Source organism: Pseudophryne corroboree, chromosome 1, assembly GCF_028390025.1.
Source record: "Pseudophryne corroboree isolate aPseCor3 chromosome 1, aPseCor3.hap2, whole genome shotgun sequence".
In the NCBI taxonomy this organism is placed as follows: domain Eukaryota; kingdom Metazoa; phylum Chordata; class Amphibia; order Anura; family Myobatrachidae; genus Pseudophryne; species Pseudophryne corroboree.
The window spans coordinates 1,150,549,679-1,150,571,115 of NC_086444.1; the positions used below are offsets into that span (position 1 = coordinate 1,150,549,679).

General features: G+C 45.6%; 1 protein-coding gene across 2 annotated transcripts in view; it reads left to right on the plus strand.

Moving 5' to 3' along the window:
- ZFYVE28 (zinc finger FYVE-type containing 28) overlaps positions 1 to 19,694 on the plus strand; it is a 270,674-nt gene extending 250,980 nt beyond the window's left edge. For both annotated transcript variants that reach the window (XM_063924675.1, XM_063924685.1), the window contains 3 exons: positions 2,636 to 2,740; positions 12,283 to 12,386; positions 14,659 to 19,694. In XM_063924675.1, coding sequence (XP_063780745.1) covers positions 2,636 to 2,740; positions 12,283 to 12,386; positions 14,659 to 14,790 — 341 coding nt within the window. In that variant the 3' untranslated portion in view covers positions 14,791 to 19,694. The remainder of the gene's footprint in view (positions 1 to 2,635; positions 2,741 to 12,282; positions 12,387 to 14,658) is intronic.
- Positions 19,695 to 21,437: the final 1,743 nt, after the last annotated feature.

Genomic DNA, 21,437 nt, shown 5'->3' on the forward strand with positions numbered 1-21,437 from the left:
TGCAAGGATTTTTCGCTAGGCGGAAAATCATGTGATAGCACTGTCAGCAGTGTTCATTCCGGGAGTGGACGACTGGGAAGCAGACTTCCTCAGCAGGCACGACCTCCACCCGGGAGAGTGGGAACTTCATCGGGAAGTTTTCCGCATGATTGTGAACCGTTGGGAAAGACCAAAGGTGGACATGATGGCGTCCCGCCCGAACAAAAAATGGGACAGGTATTGCGCCAGGTCACGAGACCTTCAGGCGATAGCTGTGGACGTCCTGGTAACACCGTGGGTGTAACAGTCGGTGTATGTGTTCCCTCCTCTGCTTCTCATAACCAAGGTATTGAGAATTATAAGACATAGAGGAGTAAGAACTATACTCGTGGCTCCGGATTGGCCAAGAGGGACTTGGTAACCGGAACTTCAAGAGATGCTCACAGAGGACTAATGGCCTCGGGAGCTAAGAAGGGATTTGCTTTCAGCAAGTACCATGTCTGTTCCAAGAGGAACCGTGGCATCGGCCTTTAAGAAAGGACCTGCTCCAGCAGGGACCTTGTCTGTTCCAAGACTGCGTTTGACGGCATGGCGGTTTGAACGCCGGATCCTAAGGGAAAAGGCATTCCGGAAGAGGTCATACCTACCCTGGTCAAAGCCAGGAAGGAGGTGACCGCACAACGTTCTCACCACATGTGGTAAAAATATGTTGCGTGGGTGAGGCCAGGAAGGCCCCACGAAAAAATTTCAACTAGGTCGATTTCTGCACTTCCTGCAAACAGGAGTGTCTATGAGCCTCAAATTGGGGTCCATTAAGGTTCAAGTTTCGGCCCTATAGATTTTCTTCCAGAAAGAATTGGCTTCAGTTCCTGAAGTCCAGACGTTTGTCAAGGGAGTATTGCATATACAGCCCTTGTGTGCCTCCAGTGGCACCGTGGGATCTCAACGTAGTGTTGGGATTCCTCAAATCATATTGGTTTGAACCACTCAAATCTGTGGATTTGAAATATCTCACATGGAAAGTGACCATGCTGTTGGCCCTGGCCTCGGCCAGGCGATTGTCAAAATTGGCGGCTTTGTCTTACAAAAGCCCATATTTGATTTTCCATTCGGACAGGGCAGAACTGCGGACTCGTCCCCAGTTTCTTCCTAAGGTGGTGTTAGCGTTTCACCTGAAACAACCTATTGTGGTGCCTGCGGCTACTAGGGACTTGGAGGACTCCAAGTTGCTAGACGTTGTCAGGGCCCTGAAAATATATATATATATATAATTCCAGGACGGCTGGAGTCAGAAAGTCTGACTTGCTGTTTATATTGTAGGCACCCAAAAAGCTGGGTGCTCCTGCTTCTAAGCAGACTATTGCTCGTTGGATTTGTAGTACAATTCAGCTTGCACATTCTGTGGCAGGCCTGCCACAGCCAAAATCTGTAAATGCCCATTCCACAAGGAAGGTGGGCTCATCTTGGGCGGCTGCCCGAGGGGTCTCGGCTTTACAACTTTGCCGAGCAGCTACTTGGTCAGGGGCAAACACGTTTGCTAAATTCTACAAATTTGATACCCTGGCTGAGGAGGACCTGGAGTTCTCTCATTCGGTGCTGCAGAGTCATCCGCACTCTCCCGCCCGTTTGGGAGCTTTGGTATAATCCCCATGGTCCTGACGGAGTCCCCAGCATCCACTAGGACGTTAGAGAAAATAAGATTTTACTTACCGATAAATCTATTTCTCATAGTCCGTAGTGGATGCTGGGCGCCCATCCCAAGTGCGGATTGTCTGCATTACTTGTACATAGTTATTGTTACAAAAAAATCGGGTTATTATTGTTGTGAGCCATCTTTTTTAGAGGCTACTTCATTGTTATCATACTGTTAACTGGGTTCAAATCACAAGTTGTACGGTGTGATTGGTGTGGCTGGTATGAGTCTTACCCGGGATTCAAGATCCTTCCTTATTGTGTACGCTCGTCCGGGCACAGTACCTAACTGAGGCTTGGAGGAGGGTCATAGGGGGAGGAGCCAGTACACACCATGTGATCCTAAAAGCTTGCTTTTGTGCCCTGTCTCCTGCGGAGCCGCCGCTATTCCCCATGGTCCTGACGGAGTCCCCAGCATCCACTACGGACTATGAGAAATAGATTTATCGGTAAGTAAAATCTTATTTTGTTATTTAAACACCCAAATTGTCAGGGTGCTATGTTGTTAAATGTAATTCTTTTATGATCCATCCAATAAAATGTGTTTAAAAAAAAAAAAAAAAGAAGATTATGCAGAAGTATAAGGATACCCTACAAATGGTACAGCAGAAATAGCGCTGCTTTAGGCGAGAGGTGTCAAAGATGAGAAATACAGGTATTAAGTTTTAGATCTCAATTCCAGAAAACAGTCTCAATATAGAAAAATTATATAGTAAGTTGTTTTAACAGAATCTCCTCACAATAAATTTACTCTAGAGATCTTAGGGGGAGTGGCTGGTCCTAACCCTATGGCAATATTCACACAGGCAGAGCAGCAAATGGTCGTTCCATGTGATGTGGTTCTTTCTGACACAACCCTACTGCTTCTTATAGATAATTTAGGCATCCATGTGTATATATGTATATATTTTATATGTCATTTTGCTGTTACTGGTAATATAATGGTGAGTGCTGTGTTTTGCAGTGATTCAGGGACTCAGAAACGTTGCGCTGGAAGATTGCGCTCTGTGCCAGGAAACCATTTCTTCCTCAGAGCTGGCTGCCAAGGCCCGGGACGGAGAATTTGAAGGTATAAGAAGAGAATTTCAGTGTATGTAGTGAGACCCATATATAACAGCGCCATTTGTGTACAGTGTTCCCACACCAGCCGGCCTGTTCTCTTATCCATACGTAATACAGCCTCTGACTCATCTGTAAGATATTGCCACCAGCACCTCCTATATCTCTGTTATCTGCCTCACTAATGACACTGCCTTATACATGCATCATTTCTCCACCTTGGTTTTAGTAGCCATCGTTACTGCCATGATGTAACTGTCACCTCTGTATCATAATTCAGCAATTTAACTAAGACACCCCCTTATTTTGTATAATTATTATTATTACTACCCTGCAAATATTGTTTGTCCATTGTACTGGCTGCTTTGTGGCATCATTGTGTAATTCTGGTTCTTACCTACAGATCCCAGTGACCTCGGACTATCCTCCTCCCTTGATATACTTGACTGTGCTTTAAGCCTCATTTCTTTTCTTTTTTTCCCTTTTATCCCCCCTTCTCACCCAGACCTCTCACCAGCTGTACTGGTGCTCTGCAATACATTACCTCACCCGATAAGGATATATCCTGTGCTAACACTTACACCTCTATCCAGAAGCTCCTCAGACCCCTTACAGTCTGTAGTCAGCCCACCTGCTGTCACATTCCTCTTCTCTACACAAGGTGTTTGCTGCTTGGCCGCCGGCAATACTTCCCACCACCCCTACACCAAACCATGTTACACCGCACATGTTGTTACATGTAACCTTGCTAGGTAGATAGTCCATATCGGGCCATTGAACAGTTGATCATGTTTGCTGTACCTCTGCCCAAGTACAGTGGTTCCTATAATCCCCTTTAAAAGACACAGAAATAGTTAGAAACATAGAATTTGACGGCAGATAAGAACCACTTGGCCCATCTAGTCTGCCCCTAATTGAAAGTGAAATAACCACATCCTGCCAACCTGGAAACTGTTCCAGGCTGAGTTAGTAGCCTGGGCCACAGTGGTACACAGGGGAGAGCAGAAAGAGGGTCTTATGCTGGGAGATGCTCTCTGAATGCGTCTCAGCAAAAATCTGTCTTTAATTGTCTGGTGGGGAGAGTTTAGGAAGCGTTCGATAGTGGGTGGTAGGGATTCAGAGATGCTCATGCGAGAGAGGTTTTATTTTTGTTTACAGTATCTGCATTTCCCAGCACCTTGCACTGTTGGAAACCCACATTCAGGTCCAAACTTACTAAGGAAGATTGTGGGGTGGGGGAAGGGGGGCGATGTTTAAGGGGCACCTGGTTTGACCAGCTGTATTGACTCATCCAATTGGCTGTGCTGATGCATTTTAGGAGCTTTGAGCCACAGCTCTCCAAGTGTTGTCTGGAGAGTCAGAAAAGTGCCCTTTGCAGGAAGCCACAGTTTTACCACTTTGAGAGAAGGGGCACACATATACCCGATTGAGTAGGTTTGGAGCGTACTGGACCGCATTCTCAGTCAACTGCGGACACTTTTCCACCTGGACGCAGCTGCCTGCTTACCACATATACGAGTAGATCTGTAAAACGTATGCTTAGTGGCAGGGGGCGTGGCCTGGAGTAGCTGGGAGAAGGACTCATCTTTCTAGCTCTCCCGCTAATATCCTTCATATATCCTGATTATCACTGTCGTTGTGGTACTGAGTGGGCTTAATTGTAGGGGAATTGGTTCCTAGTTGACTGGAGTCCTGAGGTGGAATCGCGGTGTGTTGTATTCCCCGGCATCTACAGTGACCGGGTCTCTCCTCCGTGCGGCCTGGTGTCCTGGCTTCCGGCTCCCTCTGCTGCATTGCGGCTCCTTACTTACCTGCAAGCTCCCCACCCTCTGCCTGGCTGGCTTTTGTGGAACGATGTGGAGGACTCTTGCTGTTTGGCTGTGTTCCGGCTCCCGTTCATTTGCTGTGGCGTCTGCGGCGTGCTGCTCATGAACCGCTGCCATCTTGCTGCTGTGGTCTCCTCTGGCTGCTGTACGGATCCTCCTGCAGCTTCCTGCTTTGTGTGAGAAGTTAATAGAAATATCTTGCTGCTTATACTGTATCTCTGAGCTACAGCGGCTGAATCCCAGTGCTGTCTCCCATTCCAGCAGTCCTCTGGTGTTTCCCTCCTATGTATACGTGAGCATAGTTTGCCTGATATCTCCTGCTCTGCTGGTGGCCACTGGCAGTGTGCTAGCCGCCGCCATCTTGCCATTTGGACCTTATGTTGGCTGGTGTTCCTATCTCCTGTTTTGATACCTGCAGGTTTTCAACATGGTCAGTTCTATGCAATATATAGTTCAAGCCATCGCTGCTTCAACTCAGAGGCTTCTCACTAAGCTGGACGGCATGTTGGATGCATCTCCCAGTTCTTTGGCTGCTGTTCCTGTACTCCCCATAACAGAATCCCTCACCACTGTATCCTGCTCGGAGGCAGCGGACGCTATTGAACTAGACTTCGCCACAATTTCTGGAGGTTCTGACTTTTTAGTGGAGTCTCGGAAGATCCGATTAACACCTCTGTTGGTTGAATCACTGTTCATTGATTTACCTTACAAGCACTCTATCTATACTTTCGTGTGCTCTCGGATGGATGGAAGGGTCCGGGACTTTATATTTCAGTCGTTCATGCCCTCATATGCAGGTTCTTGGATATATGGGACTAAGACTGGTTTTGTAACTATTTCGGAGGTTGAGACTTGGCCTGATTAATATATTGCAACTTGCCACCTTATACTAACGTTCGGTCACCCTATATGCTGTGGTTATAGTTTTGTTTATTATTTTCATTATTTTTACCCTTATTGTTCAACCCTGTCTGTGCCTATCACTACAATATCTGATGTTACCTATGTGAGAACTACTATTTGCCTGAATAGCGGGAGAGCTGGGCTTCACCTAGCTCAGGTCATTACTATATATTGCCCTCCGTCAGATATCCCTGTACCATTAATATCCATTGGAGGGGGGGGGGGGGGGTGGCTAGTTAGTATAGTTTAGGGAGGGATGGGGTTTAAGGGATCCAAGTATACCTAACTTGGGGATAAGCTATACAGGGTGGGGGGTTATTGGGCAAGTATTCAATATGGGGGGGGGGGGCTTTTGGGGATCCAGGTATACCTAGGTTGGGGTTAGGCTATACAGGGTGGGGGGTTCTGCGGTGGTTTGATTTGGGGGGTTTTGTTATGTTTTGCCTCTATATATGGCAGATGTCTTACGATTCTAATTTCTCTGACGTCCTAGTGGATGCTGGGAACTCCGTAGGGACCATGGGGAATAGACTGGCTCCGCAGGAGACTGGGCACTCTAAAAGAAAGATTAGGTACTATCTGGTGTGCACTGGCTCCTCCCTCTATGCCCCTCCTCCAGACCTCAGTTAGATTTCTGTGCCCGGCCGAGCTGGATGCACACTAGGGGCTCTCCTGAGCTCCTAGAAAGAAAGTATATGTTAGGTTTTTTATTTTACAGTGAGACCTGCTGGCAACAGGCTCACTGCAACGAGGGACTAAGGGGAGAAGAAGCGAACCTACCTGCTTGCAGCTAGCTTGGGCTTCTTAGGCTACTGGACACCATTAGCTCCAGAGGGATCGACCGCAGGACCCGTCCTTGGTGTTCGTTCCCGGAGCCGCGCCGCCGTCCCCCTTACAGAGCCAGAAGCATGAAGATGGTCCGGAAAATCGGCGGCAGAAGACTTCAGTCTTCACCAAGGTAGCGCACAGCACTGCAGTTGTGCGCCATTGCTCCTCATACACACTTCACACTCCGGTCACTGAGGGTGCAGGGCGCTGGGGGGAAGCGCCCTGAGCAGCAATAAAAACACCTTGGCTGGCAAAATAATCACAATATATAGCCCCAGAGGCTATATATGTGGTAATTACCCCTGCCAGAATCCATAAAAAAGCGGGAGAAAAGTCAGCCGAAAAAGGGGCGGAGCCATCTCCCTCAGCACACTGGCGCCATTTCTCCCTCACAGTTCCGCTGGAAGGAAGCACCCTGGCTCTCCCCTGCAGTCTGCACTACAGAAAGGGTAAAAAAGAGAGGGGGGGCACTAAATTTAGGCGCAGTATAACTTATAGCAGCTATAAGGGGACATAATTCAGTTAGTCCCTGCATTATATAGCGCTCTGGTGTGTGCTGGCATACTCTCTCTCTGTCTCCCCAAAGGGCTTTTGTGGGGTCCTGTCTCCTTTAAGAGCATTCCCTGTGTGTGTGCGGTGTGTTGGTACGACTGTGTCGACATGTTTGATGAGGAGGCTTATGTGGAGGCAGAGCAGATGCCTATAAATGTGATGTCACCCCCTGCGGGGCAGACACCTGAGTGGATGGACTTGTGGAAGGAATTACGTGCAAGTGTCGACTCCTTACATAAAAAATTTGACGACATGCCAAATGCGGGACAGCCGGCTTCTCAGCTCGTGCCTGCCCAGACGACTCAAAGGCCATCAGGGGCTCTAAAGCGCCCACTACCTCAGATGGCAGACACAGATGTCGACACGGATACTGATACCAGTGTCGACGACGAAGAGTCACATTTAATGTCCACTAGGGCCATTCGTTGCATGATTGAGGCAATGAAAGAGGTATTACACATTTCTGATATAAACCCAGGTACCTCAAAAAAGAGTATTATGTTTGGGGAGAAAAAACTACCAATAGTTTTTCCCCCATCTGAAGAATTAAATGAAGTGTGTGAAGAAGCGTGGGCTTTCCCCGATAAAAAATTGGTAATTTCAAAAAAATTACTAATGGCGTTCCCTTTCTCGCCAGAGGATAGGTCACGTTGGGAAACTCCCCCTAGGGTGGATAAAGCGCTCACACGTTTGTCAAAAAAGGTGGCACTACCGTCTCCGGATACGGCCGCCCTAAAGGAACCTACTGATAGAAAGCAGGAGGCTATCCTGAAGTCTATATATACACACACTGGTGTTATACTGAGACCAGCTATTGCTTCAGCGTGGATGTGCAGTGCTGCTGCTGCATGGTCAGATTCCCTGTCGGAAAATATTGACACCCTAGACAGGGACACTATATTACTAACCGTAGAGCATATAAAAGACTCAGTCTTATACATGAGAGATGCACAGAGGGAGATCTGCCGGCTGGCATCTAGAATAAGTGCATTGTCCATTTCTGCTAGGAGAGGCTTATGGACTCGGCAGTGGACAGGGGATGCAGATTCAAAAAGGCACATGGAAGTTTTGCCTTATAAGGGTGAGGAGTTATTCGGGGATGGTCTCTCAGACCTAGTTTCCACAGCAACAGCTGGGAAGTCAGCATTTTTGCCCCATGTCCCCTCACAGCCTAAGAAAGCGCCGTATTATCAGGTACAGTCCTTTCGACCCCAGACAGGGGGGGAAAAGGCGGGTCCTTTCTGTCTAGAGGCAGAGGTAGGGGAAAAAAGCTGCAACAAACAGCAGGTTCCCAGGAACAAAAGTCCTCCCCCGCTTCTTCCAAATCCGCCGCATGACGGTGGGGCTCCACAGGCGGAGCCAGGTACGATGGGGGGCCGCCTCAAAAATTTCAGCGATCAGTGGGTTCGCTCACGGGTGGATCCCTGGATCCTTCAAGTAGTATCTCAGGGGTACAAGCTGGAATTCCCAGCGTCTCCCCCCCCCCCCCGATGTTTCCTCAAATCTGCCTTGCCGACAACTCCCTCGGGCAGGGAGGCTGTGCTAGAGGCAATTCACAAGCTGTATTCCCAGCAGGTGATAGTCAAGGTGCCCCCCTACTTCAACAAGGACGGGGTTACTATTCCACACTGTTTGTGGTACCGAAACCGGACGGTTCGGTGAGACCCATTTTAAATTTGAAATCCTTGAACACATACATAAAAAGATTCAAGTTCAAGATGGAATCGCTCAGGGCGGTTATTGCAAGCCTGGACGAGGGGGATTACATGGTATCCCTGGACATCAAGGATGCTTACCTGCATGTCCCCATTTACCTTCCTCACCAGGAGTACCTCAGATTTGTGGTACAGGATTGCCATTACCAATTCCAGACACTGCCGTTTGGACTGTCCACGGCACCGAGGGTGTTTACCAAGGTAATGGCAGAAATGATGATACTCCTTCGAAAAAAGGGAGTTTTAATTATCCCGTACTTGGACGATCTCCTTATAAAGGCGAGGTCCAAGGAGCAGTTGTTGGTAGGAGTAGCACTATCTCGGGAAGTGCTGCAACAGCACGGCTGGATTCTAAACATTCCAAAGTCACAGCTGGTTCCTTCCACACGCCTACTGTTCCTGGGGATGGTTCTGGACACAGAACAGAAAAAAGTGTTTCTCCCGCAGGAGAAAGCCAAGGAGCTGTCATCTCTAGTCAGAGACCTCCTGAAACCAAAACAGGTATCGGTGCATCACTGCACACGAGTCCTGGGAAAAATGGTGGCTTCATACGAAGCAATTCCATTCGGCAGGTTCCATGCAAGGACCTTCCAGTGGGACCTATTGGACAAGTGGTCGGGATCGCATCTTCAGATGCATCGACTGATAACCCTGTCTCCAAGGACCAGGGTGTCTCTACTGTGGTGGCTGCAGAGTGCTCATCTTCTAGAGGGCCGCAGATTCGGCATACAGGACTGGGTCCTGGTGACCACGGATGCCAGCCTTCGAGGCTGGGGGGCAGTCACACAGGGAAGAAATTTCCAGGGACTTTGGTCAAGTCAGGAGTCGTCCCTACACATAAATATTCTGGAACTGAGGGCCATTTACAATGCCCTAAGTCAGGCAAGGCCCCTGCTTCAAAACCAGCCGGTACTGATCCAATCAGACAACATCACGGCAGTCGCCCATGTAAACCGACAGGGCGGCACAAGAAGCAGGATGGCGATGGCAGAAGCCACAAGGATTCTCCGATGGGCGGAAAATCACGTCATAGCACTGTCAGCAGTGTTCATTCCGGGAGTAGACAACTGGGAAGCAGACTTCCTCAGCAGACACGACCTACACCCGGGAGAGTGGGGACTTCATCCAGAAGTCTTCCAACTGTTGGTAAACCGTTGGGAAAGGCCACAGGTGGACATGATGGCGTCCCGCCTCAACAAAAAGCTAAAGAGATATTGCGCCAGGTCAAGGGACCCTCAGGCGATAGCTGTGGACGCTCTAGTGACACCGTGGGTGTACCAGTCGGTTTATGTGTTCCCTCCTCTGCCTCTCATACCAAAGGTACTGAGAATAATAAGAAGGCGAGGAGTAAGAACGATACTCGGGGTTCCGGATTGGCCAAGAAGAGCTTGGTACCCAGAACTTCAAGAAATGATATCAGAGGACCCATGGCCTCTACCGCTCAGACAGGATCTGCTACAGCAGGGGCCCTGTCTGTTCCAAGACTTACCGCGGCTGCGTTTGACGGCATGGCGGTTGAATTCCGGATCCTAAAGGAAAAGGGCATTCCGGAGGAAGTCATTCCTACGCTGATAAAAGCCAGGAAAGAAGTAACCGCAAACCATTATCACCGTATTTGGCGAAAATATGTTGCGTGGTGTGAGGCCAGGAAGGCCCCTACAGAGGAATTTCAGCTGGGTCGTTTTCTGCACTTCCTACAGTCGGGAGTGACTATGGGCCTAAAATTGGGTTCCATTAAGGTCCAGATTTCGGCTCTGTCGATTTTCTTCCAGAAAGAACTGGCTTCACTGCCTGAAGTTCAGACTTTTGTAAAGGGAGTGCTACATATTCAGCCCCCTTTTGTGCCTCCTGGTGCACCTTGGGATCTCAATGTGGTGTTGAGTTTCCTGAAATCACATTGGTTTGAGCCACTTAAAACTGTGGATCTGAAATATCTCACGTGGAAAGTGGTCATGTTATTGGCCTTGGCTTCGGCCAGGCGGGTGTCAGAATTGGCGGCTTTGTCATGTAAAAGCCATTATCTGATTTTCCATATGGATAGGGCAGAATTGAGGACTCGTCCCCAGTTTCTCCCTAAGGTGGTATCAGCTTTTCACTTGAACCAACCTATTGTAGTGCCTGCGGCTACTAGGGACTTGGAAGATTCCAAGTTACTGGACGTAGTCAGGGCCTTGAAAATTTATGTTTCCAGGACGGCTGGAGTCAGGAAAACTGACTCGCTTTTTATCCTGTATGCACCCAACAAAATAGGTGCTCCTGCTTCTAAGCAGACTATTGCTCGCTGGATTTGTAGCACAATTCAGCTGGCGCATTCTGCGGCTGGATTGCTGCATCCTAAATCAGTAAAAGCCCATTCCACAAGGAAGGTGGGCTCATCTTGGGCGGCTGCCCGAGGGGTCTCTGCTTTACAACTTTGCCGAGCTGCAACTTGGTCAGGGGCAAACACGTTTGCTAAATTCTACAAATTTGATACCCTGGCTGAGGAGGACCTTGAGTTCTCTCATTCAATGCTGCAGAGTCATCCGCACTCTCCCGCCCGTTTGGGAGCTTTGGTATAATCCCCATGGTCCTTACGGAGTACCCAGCATCCACTAGGACGTCAGAGAAAATAAGATTTTACTCACCGGTAAATCTATTTCTCGTAGTCCGTAGTGGATGCTGGGCGCCCATCCCAAGTGCGGATTGTCTGCAATACTTGTATATAGTTATTGCCTAACTAAAGGGTTATTGTTGAGCCATCTGTTGAGAGGCTCAGTTATATTTCATACTGTTAACTGGGTATAGTATCACAAGTTATACGGTGTGGCTGGTATGAGTCTTACCCGGGATTCAAAATCCTTCCTTAATGTGTCAGCTCTTCCGGGCACAGTATCCTAACTGAGGTCTGGAGGAGGGGCATAGAGGGAGGGGCCAGTGCACACCAGATAGTACCTAATCTTTCTTTTAGAGTGCCCAGTCTCCTGCGGAGCCCGTCTATTCCCCATGGTCCTTACGGAGTTCCCAGCATCCACTACGGACTACGAGAAATAGATTTACCGGTGAGTAAAATCTTATTTATTTTTCATTTTATACTGTGTAACTATGCAAGTGTTTTATTTATGGTCTGCAGGGCCACTACTGTATTTTTTTAGGCCTCATGTGCCTTTTTTATTCTATCCTTGGTGCATGGGCTCACATGGCGCCTGTGGGCTCCTACTGCATACTGTTCCAATATGAGGTATATTGTATATCCTGACCGATTAGGTGTATACTGTTCAATTGCTTGACCACACTTCTGATTGTATACTGCATACTTTCATATACCTGACTGTATGGTTTGTTTTCATTTATTTCAATTTTTTTTTTGTTCTATGTTTTTGGGATGTTTATGCAAAACTTTAAAATCAATAAAAAACGATTGAATTTAAAAAAAACAAAAAAAACGTATGCTTAGTATTCCGGGTGAATGATCGTTCACAGGAGACACACACAACCTCATACATTAGTGACCAGAGTAGCTGGTTTTGCTGTGTGCTGTTAAAACCCCAGAAATCAAATTTCCTCCATGAATTTTAACATTTTTTGTGTGTGATAGATGTGGCTCCATTATAGTTCCTCCAAAATCCTGGTTATTTGGTTAATGTTAATAATAATAATAATAGTCCTGTATTGCTGTTTGTGTTGGAGACTGGACAATACTAGATGTGTCCGTTACGTTCCTTCATCTAATCACCTCTTGTCTGCCGCAGATCCGCCGGACTGGGTACCAGATGAAGCCTGCAGTCTGTGCACAGCGTGTAAGGCTCCTTTCACAGTGATCCGCAGGAAACACCACTGCCGCAGCTGTGGCAAGGTAACCCGCCGTAGTGTTCCCCCGTCATTGTGTGTGGTCTGTCTGTCTTCCCAGCCATCCACCTATCTGCATCTCAAAACGTTACTTGGCATCATATATACATGTGTGTGTATAAATGTATCTCCTCCCAGTGTGGTCCCACATTTGACATCCCCACCATACCAGTGATATAGATTTTCAATTCTGTAAGTACCACTGCTTAAGTCTAGTTTAAAACCAATGATTTAACTGGCCTTACATGATGGCGCAGTGACATCACACCACGGCTCCCTATTGGACGGCCAATGTGGCGGCTACGCTATCCTTCCTACCATCTGTCCTGCATTTTATTCACAATTTACAGACTGATGCTGAACTGCACAAATCTGATCGTTGCAGGATTAAGCCCGATAGGATCAATAGCCTCATTTATTGCAGTTATTATGCATTTATTGCAGTTATTATGCAGTCCCGCCCAATCAGAAAATCTGCCCAGTCTGGTTAATCATTATATACTAGGGATAGTTGATTTGACAACTAAAGTACAGAGATGAGTACTGTAGTATTTGCTGTAAGATTCATGACATGTTTCCTTAAGGTTAAGCAGTACTAAATACAAATTGTTTAAATATAGCCAAGTACTACAGTATGCAACTTTGTACGTGTACCGAATCGTCACACCAAGTCTGCCTGTAAGAACAAAGAGAATGTGTAATGTTTGTAGTAAGCTAAAACGGAGGAGATATACTGTGCAGATTGCAGCGAGTGCTCGTAAATCACACCCGCTCCTGGTCTGTGTGCGCTGCACTTCCACATATATCCACGGCCATTAAAGTGGTAGTGAATCATGAAACAATTACTATGACCCCTGGCGAGAAGTCTGTGCATGTAAAGCAAGGAGTCGTGCAATAGAAATGTACTGTAAAAATGTCACATTGTGCCGCTGCTTTTCATTATTAATTCACATTTCTATTCTGGTCTTGTACGCTCCCAGTTACTGCAAGGTCATCAGAAAGGCGACAGTGTGTAGGAAAGGATTGTGATTACTGCATGGTATATGGCTCACCATGGCTGCCTTGGGATCTTAACACTAAATTAATATACGTTTGCCCGCGGCAGTAATGTCCTCTAATATTGGGATGTACATTTTATATTGTGCACATTGATCACAAAATTTCTTTGTAAAATAACATTTGCAGTTTTTCCTTCAGGGATTAACACAAAAGATACTTGGGGCTACTAACTCGTGAGCAAGCCACGTAAAGCTGCCCATGGGAGAAACAGCTGGTCCTGAGATCTACGCCTGCAGCCCTGAGTGTTCTTCGGGGTATACAATATGGGTGTAGTATGCGTGACCGACAACTGTAACCCTGTAGTAGAACTCCACCGGGAGTGGGCGGCAAGCGCAACAAGCGGTCACCACGGGTTCTATTCCCACTCTATGGGTGCTGTGGACACCCTCGAGTGGGAATAGTCCCTGTTGGTCGTCATGCCGACCGTCGGGATTGTGAGGGTGCAGGATGTAGGGGGAGGTATTGTGACCGCCAGCCAATATGTGTATATGTATGTATGTGTGTGTGTATATGTATAAATATGTATATGTAATAAGAGTAATTTTGGATTGAGGAGCCTGTAAACTGCACGCATGGAGTGTCAAGCATCTGGCTTTTCCTTTATTGTTCCTCTCCCTGATGTCACATTAAGATCACATATACCTCAGTTTCTTTCTAGGTCACTAAGCTATACACCCAATTTCAGCCAGTAGTTTTTGCGTGATGCCGGAACGAACAGACAGACAAAAATCAGATTATTTTTTTTCCGTCTCCATAGTTCATAAAATGTCCCTAGAAGGATATTTCTCAAAAAAATTGCTATGTACAGACACAACCCTTACAGTTTTATTTTATATATAGATGTGTTCATCTATATGTATGTATTTATGTGTATATACTGCCTGTTAAAGAATTTCTTCAGATGTACTTGCTAATGAAGAAGTTTTTTTTTACTCTAGCACCGGTGCAGCGCAACAGCCATCGCACTGACCTCTGCATTTAGTAATGCGTTTATCTTCTCACAGAATTTTTGCTTCATGACGCAACAGCCATCACACTGACTGCTGCACTTAGTGACACATTTCTCTTCTCCCTACCTGATGATTTGCTGAGTCGCACAACAGCCATCGCACAAACTGTTGCACTGTAACGCGTTTCTCCTCTCTCTTCCTGATAATTTGCAGAGTAGCGCAACATCCATCGCACTGCTTTTAGTAACGCGTTTCTCTTCTGTCTTCCAGATCTTCTGTTCTCGCTGTTCTTCCCATTCTGCCCCATTACCACGATATGGACAGATGAAACCGGTCCGCGTCTGTACACACTGTTATATGTTCCACGTCACTCCTTTCTACAGCGACAAAGCTGCAATCTGATGCCGCAACACAACCACATGCACACTGGTCCAGAGCAAATCACCTTGCTTTTTGATCCACGCCAAGAATGACCGTGAATATGGACTTTGCTGGAGGCATGCAGGCTTTCATTTAAACACTTAATATTTGTACAAAGAGTTTTAATTTTTTATTTTTTTTGGTCAGCTGCTAAAGAAAAGGATAAAAGGTGGGTGTGTGGCTCTCTCCGCTTCAGTACAGTCTTCCAAATGATCCGGCTGCTGCGACCCAAGAAACGCCATTGCACAGAAGACTACACGGAATAGGGCTTAGCGGATTCTCACTGCATCACTGCTTTACCTTAAACATTAAAGATTGTAGCATCTGTCATCGCACAGCCTCTAGACGCCTATGGGTCCCTGTCATTTACCTGTCACCGTCTTCTTCGTTATAAGCAAACTGCTGGGCCTGAACCGAGGTTATGTCATGTTCCAGGTGATAAGTGATAGTCTGCTGTTACTGTCCCTGTACAGAGCAATACATGGAGGTGTATAGGGGGATGCGCTTGCAGTCACTTTGCCTGTTTCTGTGTTTTTTAGTTTTTTTGGGGTTCCTACCTAAATTACAGCAATAACTTTCTGTAAAAGAAAACGAGTAATATACAGTACACACATCCCGTTGCTTACATTCCTGCTGCTTTTCTAGAGAACCTGTAACCTCACAAATGTTTTACAAGTCACTGGGGAAAAAACTTAAATACAGCTTTTTCCCACATATACACAGCTAAGGATTGCTGGGGCTTGTAGTTCCACAACAGCTGGCAAGCTACATGTAGCCTACCTCTATTGTAAAGCATAGCGTTTGAGAATTTTTTGCTATAATTTTTATTATTATTTTTTTTATTATTTTTATAAGACTGACTAATTGGGAAAGTTTTGAATTGTAATGTTACCTGACTGGCTGTGTTCTGCAGGACGCGCACGGTTAGGTATCGATGACCATAGGCGTGGGAATTCCGCGCTGGTGTCTGCGTTGTACAGGTTCTCACATCTTTTATACTGTAAAGTGTATATATGACGAATCGAGGCCGCACCATTCATATAATTTCTGTGCATTCAAATGTGCTGGCACCCGACATCAATAAACTTCCATTCTATTGGATATACAAATAAGAGGATCTTGGCACGCTGTTCTCACATTATCAGGCTGTTTTATTGTGATCCATACAGTTCACGCCAACATTTTACATATAACACATGGAACGCCTTACATGACCCGTGCTGTGCTTTCTCACCGAAATTCCAGAAAATACTGAAGTCATCGATAAATCCCTTTGTTTCCAGAGACTCTGGAACCCACAATAACCAGAGCCAGTACCTTGGTGATCTTCTCACATATCTAGGACCCTCTAAGACACCATTTCAGGTCTACAAAACAATTCAGGTTTTCTTTGTGAGGTTATAGGGGCAGATGGACTAAATCCTTGGAGAGTGAAAAAGTGGAGAGAGATAAACTACCAACTAATCCGCTCCTAGCTGTCATTTTTCAAACTCAGGGGTCTATTTACTAAGCATTGCATAAAGAGAAAGTGGACAGAGATAAAGTGCCAGCCAACCAGCTCCTAGCTGTCATTTTACATTTTGTGTTTGAAAAATTACAGGAGCTGATTGGCTGGTACTTTCTCTATCCAAGGCTTAGTAAATAGACCCCTCAATCTGTAACATAGCAGTTAGGAGCTGATTGGCTGGTACTTAATCTCTCTCCACTTTATCACTCTGCAAAGCTTAGTACATCTCGCCCATAGTCAGGTATGGTTTGTATGGTACTTGTTGTGCCCACGTCATGCTTTCTGTTACTTCAGGCACCAGTAAAAGGCAGGGCAGTTACTTGGAAGTTACTTTTTGGAAGCTTTTAGTGACATTAGTGGATGACTACTTTACATAGGGCTCTCTGGACTTTGTCGGGTAGAATATTTAATAATTAACTGGATAAAGTGCTTCTTCTACTTAATAAACATGCTGCATATCTCTGAGAAACGGAGCTCAAGCAACAAAAGGAAATAACTGGGATTGCGATTGAACATATAGTTTATTGCACTGCACGATGCATAGACTATGTATGGAATGTCGCAGCTGGGGGTTTATATTGCCCACTACCGTCCTATAAGAGTGGCCGCATAAAGAGAAAAGTGCTTGATAGATTTACTAAAGCTTCTAAAAATGAAAATTGGAGGTGTTGCCCGTAGCAACCAATCATATTTAAGCTATCATTTCTCTATTGCATTCCAGAAAATGATAGAATCTGGTTGCTATGGGCAACACTTTTCAATTGTCTGTTTTAGATGTTTTAGTAAATCTAAGCCTGGGTACACACCTTAACGACTGATCTGCTGACCGAGCAGCCGATTTGGTAAGCTATACTCTCTTACCAACCGGCTGCTCAATTGGTCTGGGCAGACATTACAACTGGGGGGGCATGTAAATTTGCACGCCCATTTGTGATGTTATTGTCGTCAGTTCCTGCAGCCGCATATCATGTCAGTTGGCGGGTGACGGGTCACCCGTGCACACAGGCATATGTAGAGATATATCTGCATGATATATCGGCTGTGCTGCAGGGCCGATGTGATATGTCTTTGAACAGCGTTATTGGTACACACCTACCAATCCACTAGCGATATGTTATTCGATGACTGTACGCATGATGACATAGTGTGTACTTGCACACTACATGTGTAAGTATATGTTTGTGCGTGCTGGGATCGGTGAATAAGCTGTCATCCAATATCTATTATGTTTAGTATGTAAACATTACAGTGATACTATATGCCATGATAAATATAGCACCTTGCTTTTTGTTTGTTTTTTGGACAGCACTGGAACAAGAATCTAATATATTAATTTAAGGAAGGTCTCGTAAGTATGATGTAAGAGATAGCACGTGTCAGTACTCTAACCTATTCCCCCGATCTTCTCATTCCTGGTCACTACTTGGAGGAGTCTCTTGATTTTTTATTTTATTTTTTATTTATATTGTTTTTGTTTTGTAGCTACAACACCTCCTTATATTGCTTTTATGCTTTCCATACGCTATCTTGGAGGAGAGTTCAGTGTCTAGATCCATTTCCTGTTCCAACCTCCTTGTGTATATTTAATATGCACACCTAGATGTACAGATGACCGGATTAGTCCTAAGCACTGGAATATGGGTACTCGATGCATAGCTTCTCCATATTATTTCCTGCCAAACCATTGTCGTCTTGCGTGCAAACGTTCAAGTGGCTTATATTGTGAAAACTGGAAACTTCATTTTCACTACTATACACGTACACACACAATTGATTGTTTTGTACCACTGGGGCTTGTTAATAAAGTTATGTACATTGTCAATTATATCTTTGATTTCCGCTGGATGGAATTGTTGTATGGGCTATGGCGGGTCACCATTGTTATTACGCTTTATATGTTCAACTGCATTGTTTACATGTCTTCTTCTATTTTGTGTCATTTCATGACAATTTCTTCTATTTGTCATCCACAGCTGCTTTCAGAATGAGCCATTTTCTAACTACCTGGGCCGTCGTGTCCATTATAAAGTGTTCAGCACTTTATAATGTGATACTGATAAAGTTATTCAACATACCTAAAACCGCGCATGTAGTTTCTTTTAATTGACCCAAATATTCTGACGTTGTGTTTTGGGTGAAGTTAGTCTGCCTAAAATGATCTGGCCGGGTCTTTTTATACATCTAACAGTCAGATTGCAGATCCTCTTCTTGCAAATTTGAGGGTTGTGCTATCACCACCCCAAACAAGGCCCAATTGAAGGTTTTGCAGGATCCAGCCTTTACAATATTGTATTATGTTTATCAGTGTGACCCAATCTGATAAATTGATGTAATCTCCTTACTTACACTCATATAGCAAATAGAATGTTCTTGCATTTGGGGAACGGTGCAAATTTTTAATGGCATTTTTGATACTGGTCATAGGGCATACCAATATTTGCTGGCAGCAGTTTGGGCGCTACCCATTTACCGGCGCGGAATCTTCAACATCTATTTCTGCAGTATAGGAAGCACTGACATTCCAGCTACTTATGCCGTGGTACTCAGAGCAGTGCACAAGCTGCTTACTGGTACAGTTGTAAACTGCCAACGGCAACTTAGAAACTACTGCTAATACTAATTATGAAGTACTTGCAGTGAAACATTCTCCAATGGAGTCTTGGGTTTGCAGTGCCAGCAGCTGTGTATTTGATAGGAACAGATGGGTACGTGTTCTCATTATTACACCATGCCAAGGGCAGTGCAGAATATACCAGTCAGTCATGCTTGTGCAGTGCCTATAGTGTTCCCGGACATTAGCATGAGACCACTCCAATACAGTGCGGAACCTGTCACTTGGTCATCGTTATGCAGTGATCGCATCCTTGGAACATAGTACGTGGTTATGGTTGGGCAGCGCTCAGCAGTGTGGCGTTGAACACTGACACTTATTCAGGCTTAAATCTCAGGCTTCACTTTTGCAATACTTATTGCAGTTGATTTGTTTTACTTTTATTCTTTTTTTTTTTTAGACATTATTGCTTGATTTTGTATAATAAAGAAACAACAAAATATACTTCAAATACGAGATAAATATGCATAAAAACAACTTCTCCTGTGAAACAGAATGATGTTATTTAATGGATTGTACTTTATTTATTTAGAGCCTGTTCTTATTTTGTAAATGCGATAATTAAAAAAAAGAAGAAAAAAAAGGAACATTTCCGTAAATAGATTTACTGATCTCAGATGCTGTACAGTAGTTTCTTATGTATATACTGAGATTTTCTTTAATGAAAAGCACAATGAACATACTTAATACTGGTGTGCACTTGCCTCGAAGGGAGACATTTGTCTTGTAATATCTTAAAATGATTAAAATGTCGGTAATTTCTGTATATGTGCTGGGTTTGTTGTTTGTTTATTTTATTCTTTTTAATCCAAGTATTTTTTTTTTTATTAATTTTCATGTTTCAAGAACATTCAAAACAGAGAGAGACAAAAAGAAAACAAAATTAAATTAACATAAAATGAATGAAATAGCAAGTACTGTAGCAGAGCATATGCATGCATCAATATATAAAAAAAAGGTATATGAACAGGTTATTCACATATAGACTTAAAGGAGCAGTGAGGGATTCCTCTAGGCCAGGCATTTTCAACCGGTGTGCCGCGGCACACTAGTGTGCCGTGACTGGTTGTAAGGTGTGCCGCGGAGCTAGAACCACTGCCGTACCTTCAAAACAAACTGTGAGCCCAGGCAGCAGCAGCACTGGGATCCTCTGGGAGGCACAGACTCAAGCGCGCATGGGCCGTGACCTATGCCATGGAGATGCAGCAGTGACATCATAGGTCACGCCCGCCGCATCATCGGTCATTCCACAAGCCAGGCAGCCCACCCGCATCCACACCTACCCTCCCTCCTGCCCGCCACGCTCCCGCATCCACTTCTGCCCTTCCTCCTGCCCGCGACCCTCCCGCATCCGCACCAGCCGCCCGCATGCAGGCACCCACAGATGTCCGCCTGCTGCTCAGTGCTCACAGCACTGTATGCAACCCCCCGCCATTGAGGGACAGACAAGGAGGAGGACAGATGACGGTAGGGGCTAATATTTGTGGGGAATAAAGTATGGGGGAGCAATGTAACTTATGTGGGGGGCACTGTAACTTATTTGGGGAGGAATATATTGTATGTAGGGAGCAATGTAATTTATGTGGGGAGCAAAATGGTTTATGTAGGGTGCAATGTGATTGTTTTTTGTATGGGGAATAATGTAATCGTTTTTTTCTGTGGAGGCCAATGTCTGTGTGTGTGTGGGGGGGGGGGGGGGGGGGAGGCTTTTTGTTTACTGTGGGGGGCCAACGTCTTTGTTTTTTTCCCCGTGGGGGACTGATGGTGTGCCTTGGCAATTTAAAAATATTGTTTGGTGTGCCACGAGTTAAAAAAGGTTGAAAATCACTGCTCTAGGCTATGGGCAACTTCTCCACTTGGTCACTTCCCCACATTTATCACTGCTTAGTACATCTCGCCCCTTAACCTGCTGAATCCTGGCATATGTTGTGGCACCCTGAGGGTAACCCAGTATAAAATACCATTATTCATCCTCAAGACCACGCAAATCTGTAACCCAGTGAGACCTAAGGCTGCACAAATCCCCCTTACCAGAAGAGGACAAAAGAGAGGAGCAGGCCAACGAAACAGAGCGGCGCTCAGGCAATGTACATACAGGACAGGAGCGGTACCCTTCCACTGTGCAAAGAAAGCGTGATGGAGCTGCAGGAATCTATAAAACAAATGTGCTGGGAGGATAAAAAAGTAAAAGTATGTAGGACCTCATCTTGATATAGTTGCTTCATATAGGCCACACCAAAAGTCGATCATACAGCGGTACCCTCAAGCTCACAGATCTCCAAAAAAGCTAAATTATGCCAAATCAGGGAGCAGGAGTCCAGAACAGCTTCTCCTAACACTTTACCTGTAGCCAACCAGACTCTACGGGGTTGTTGCAATAAAGGAGACCAACTGATAAGAGGAGACTGGGCTAATAAAAACTGTAGGGGGGGGGGGGGGGGGTAAAATGCAACCCCGCCTTTTCAAGGAGAGCTACGGGAAGATCTCAGCTGGGCCAATTGAGCAGCAATA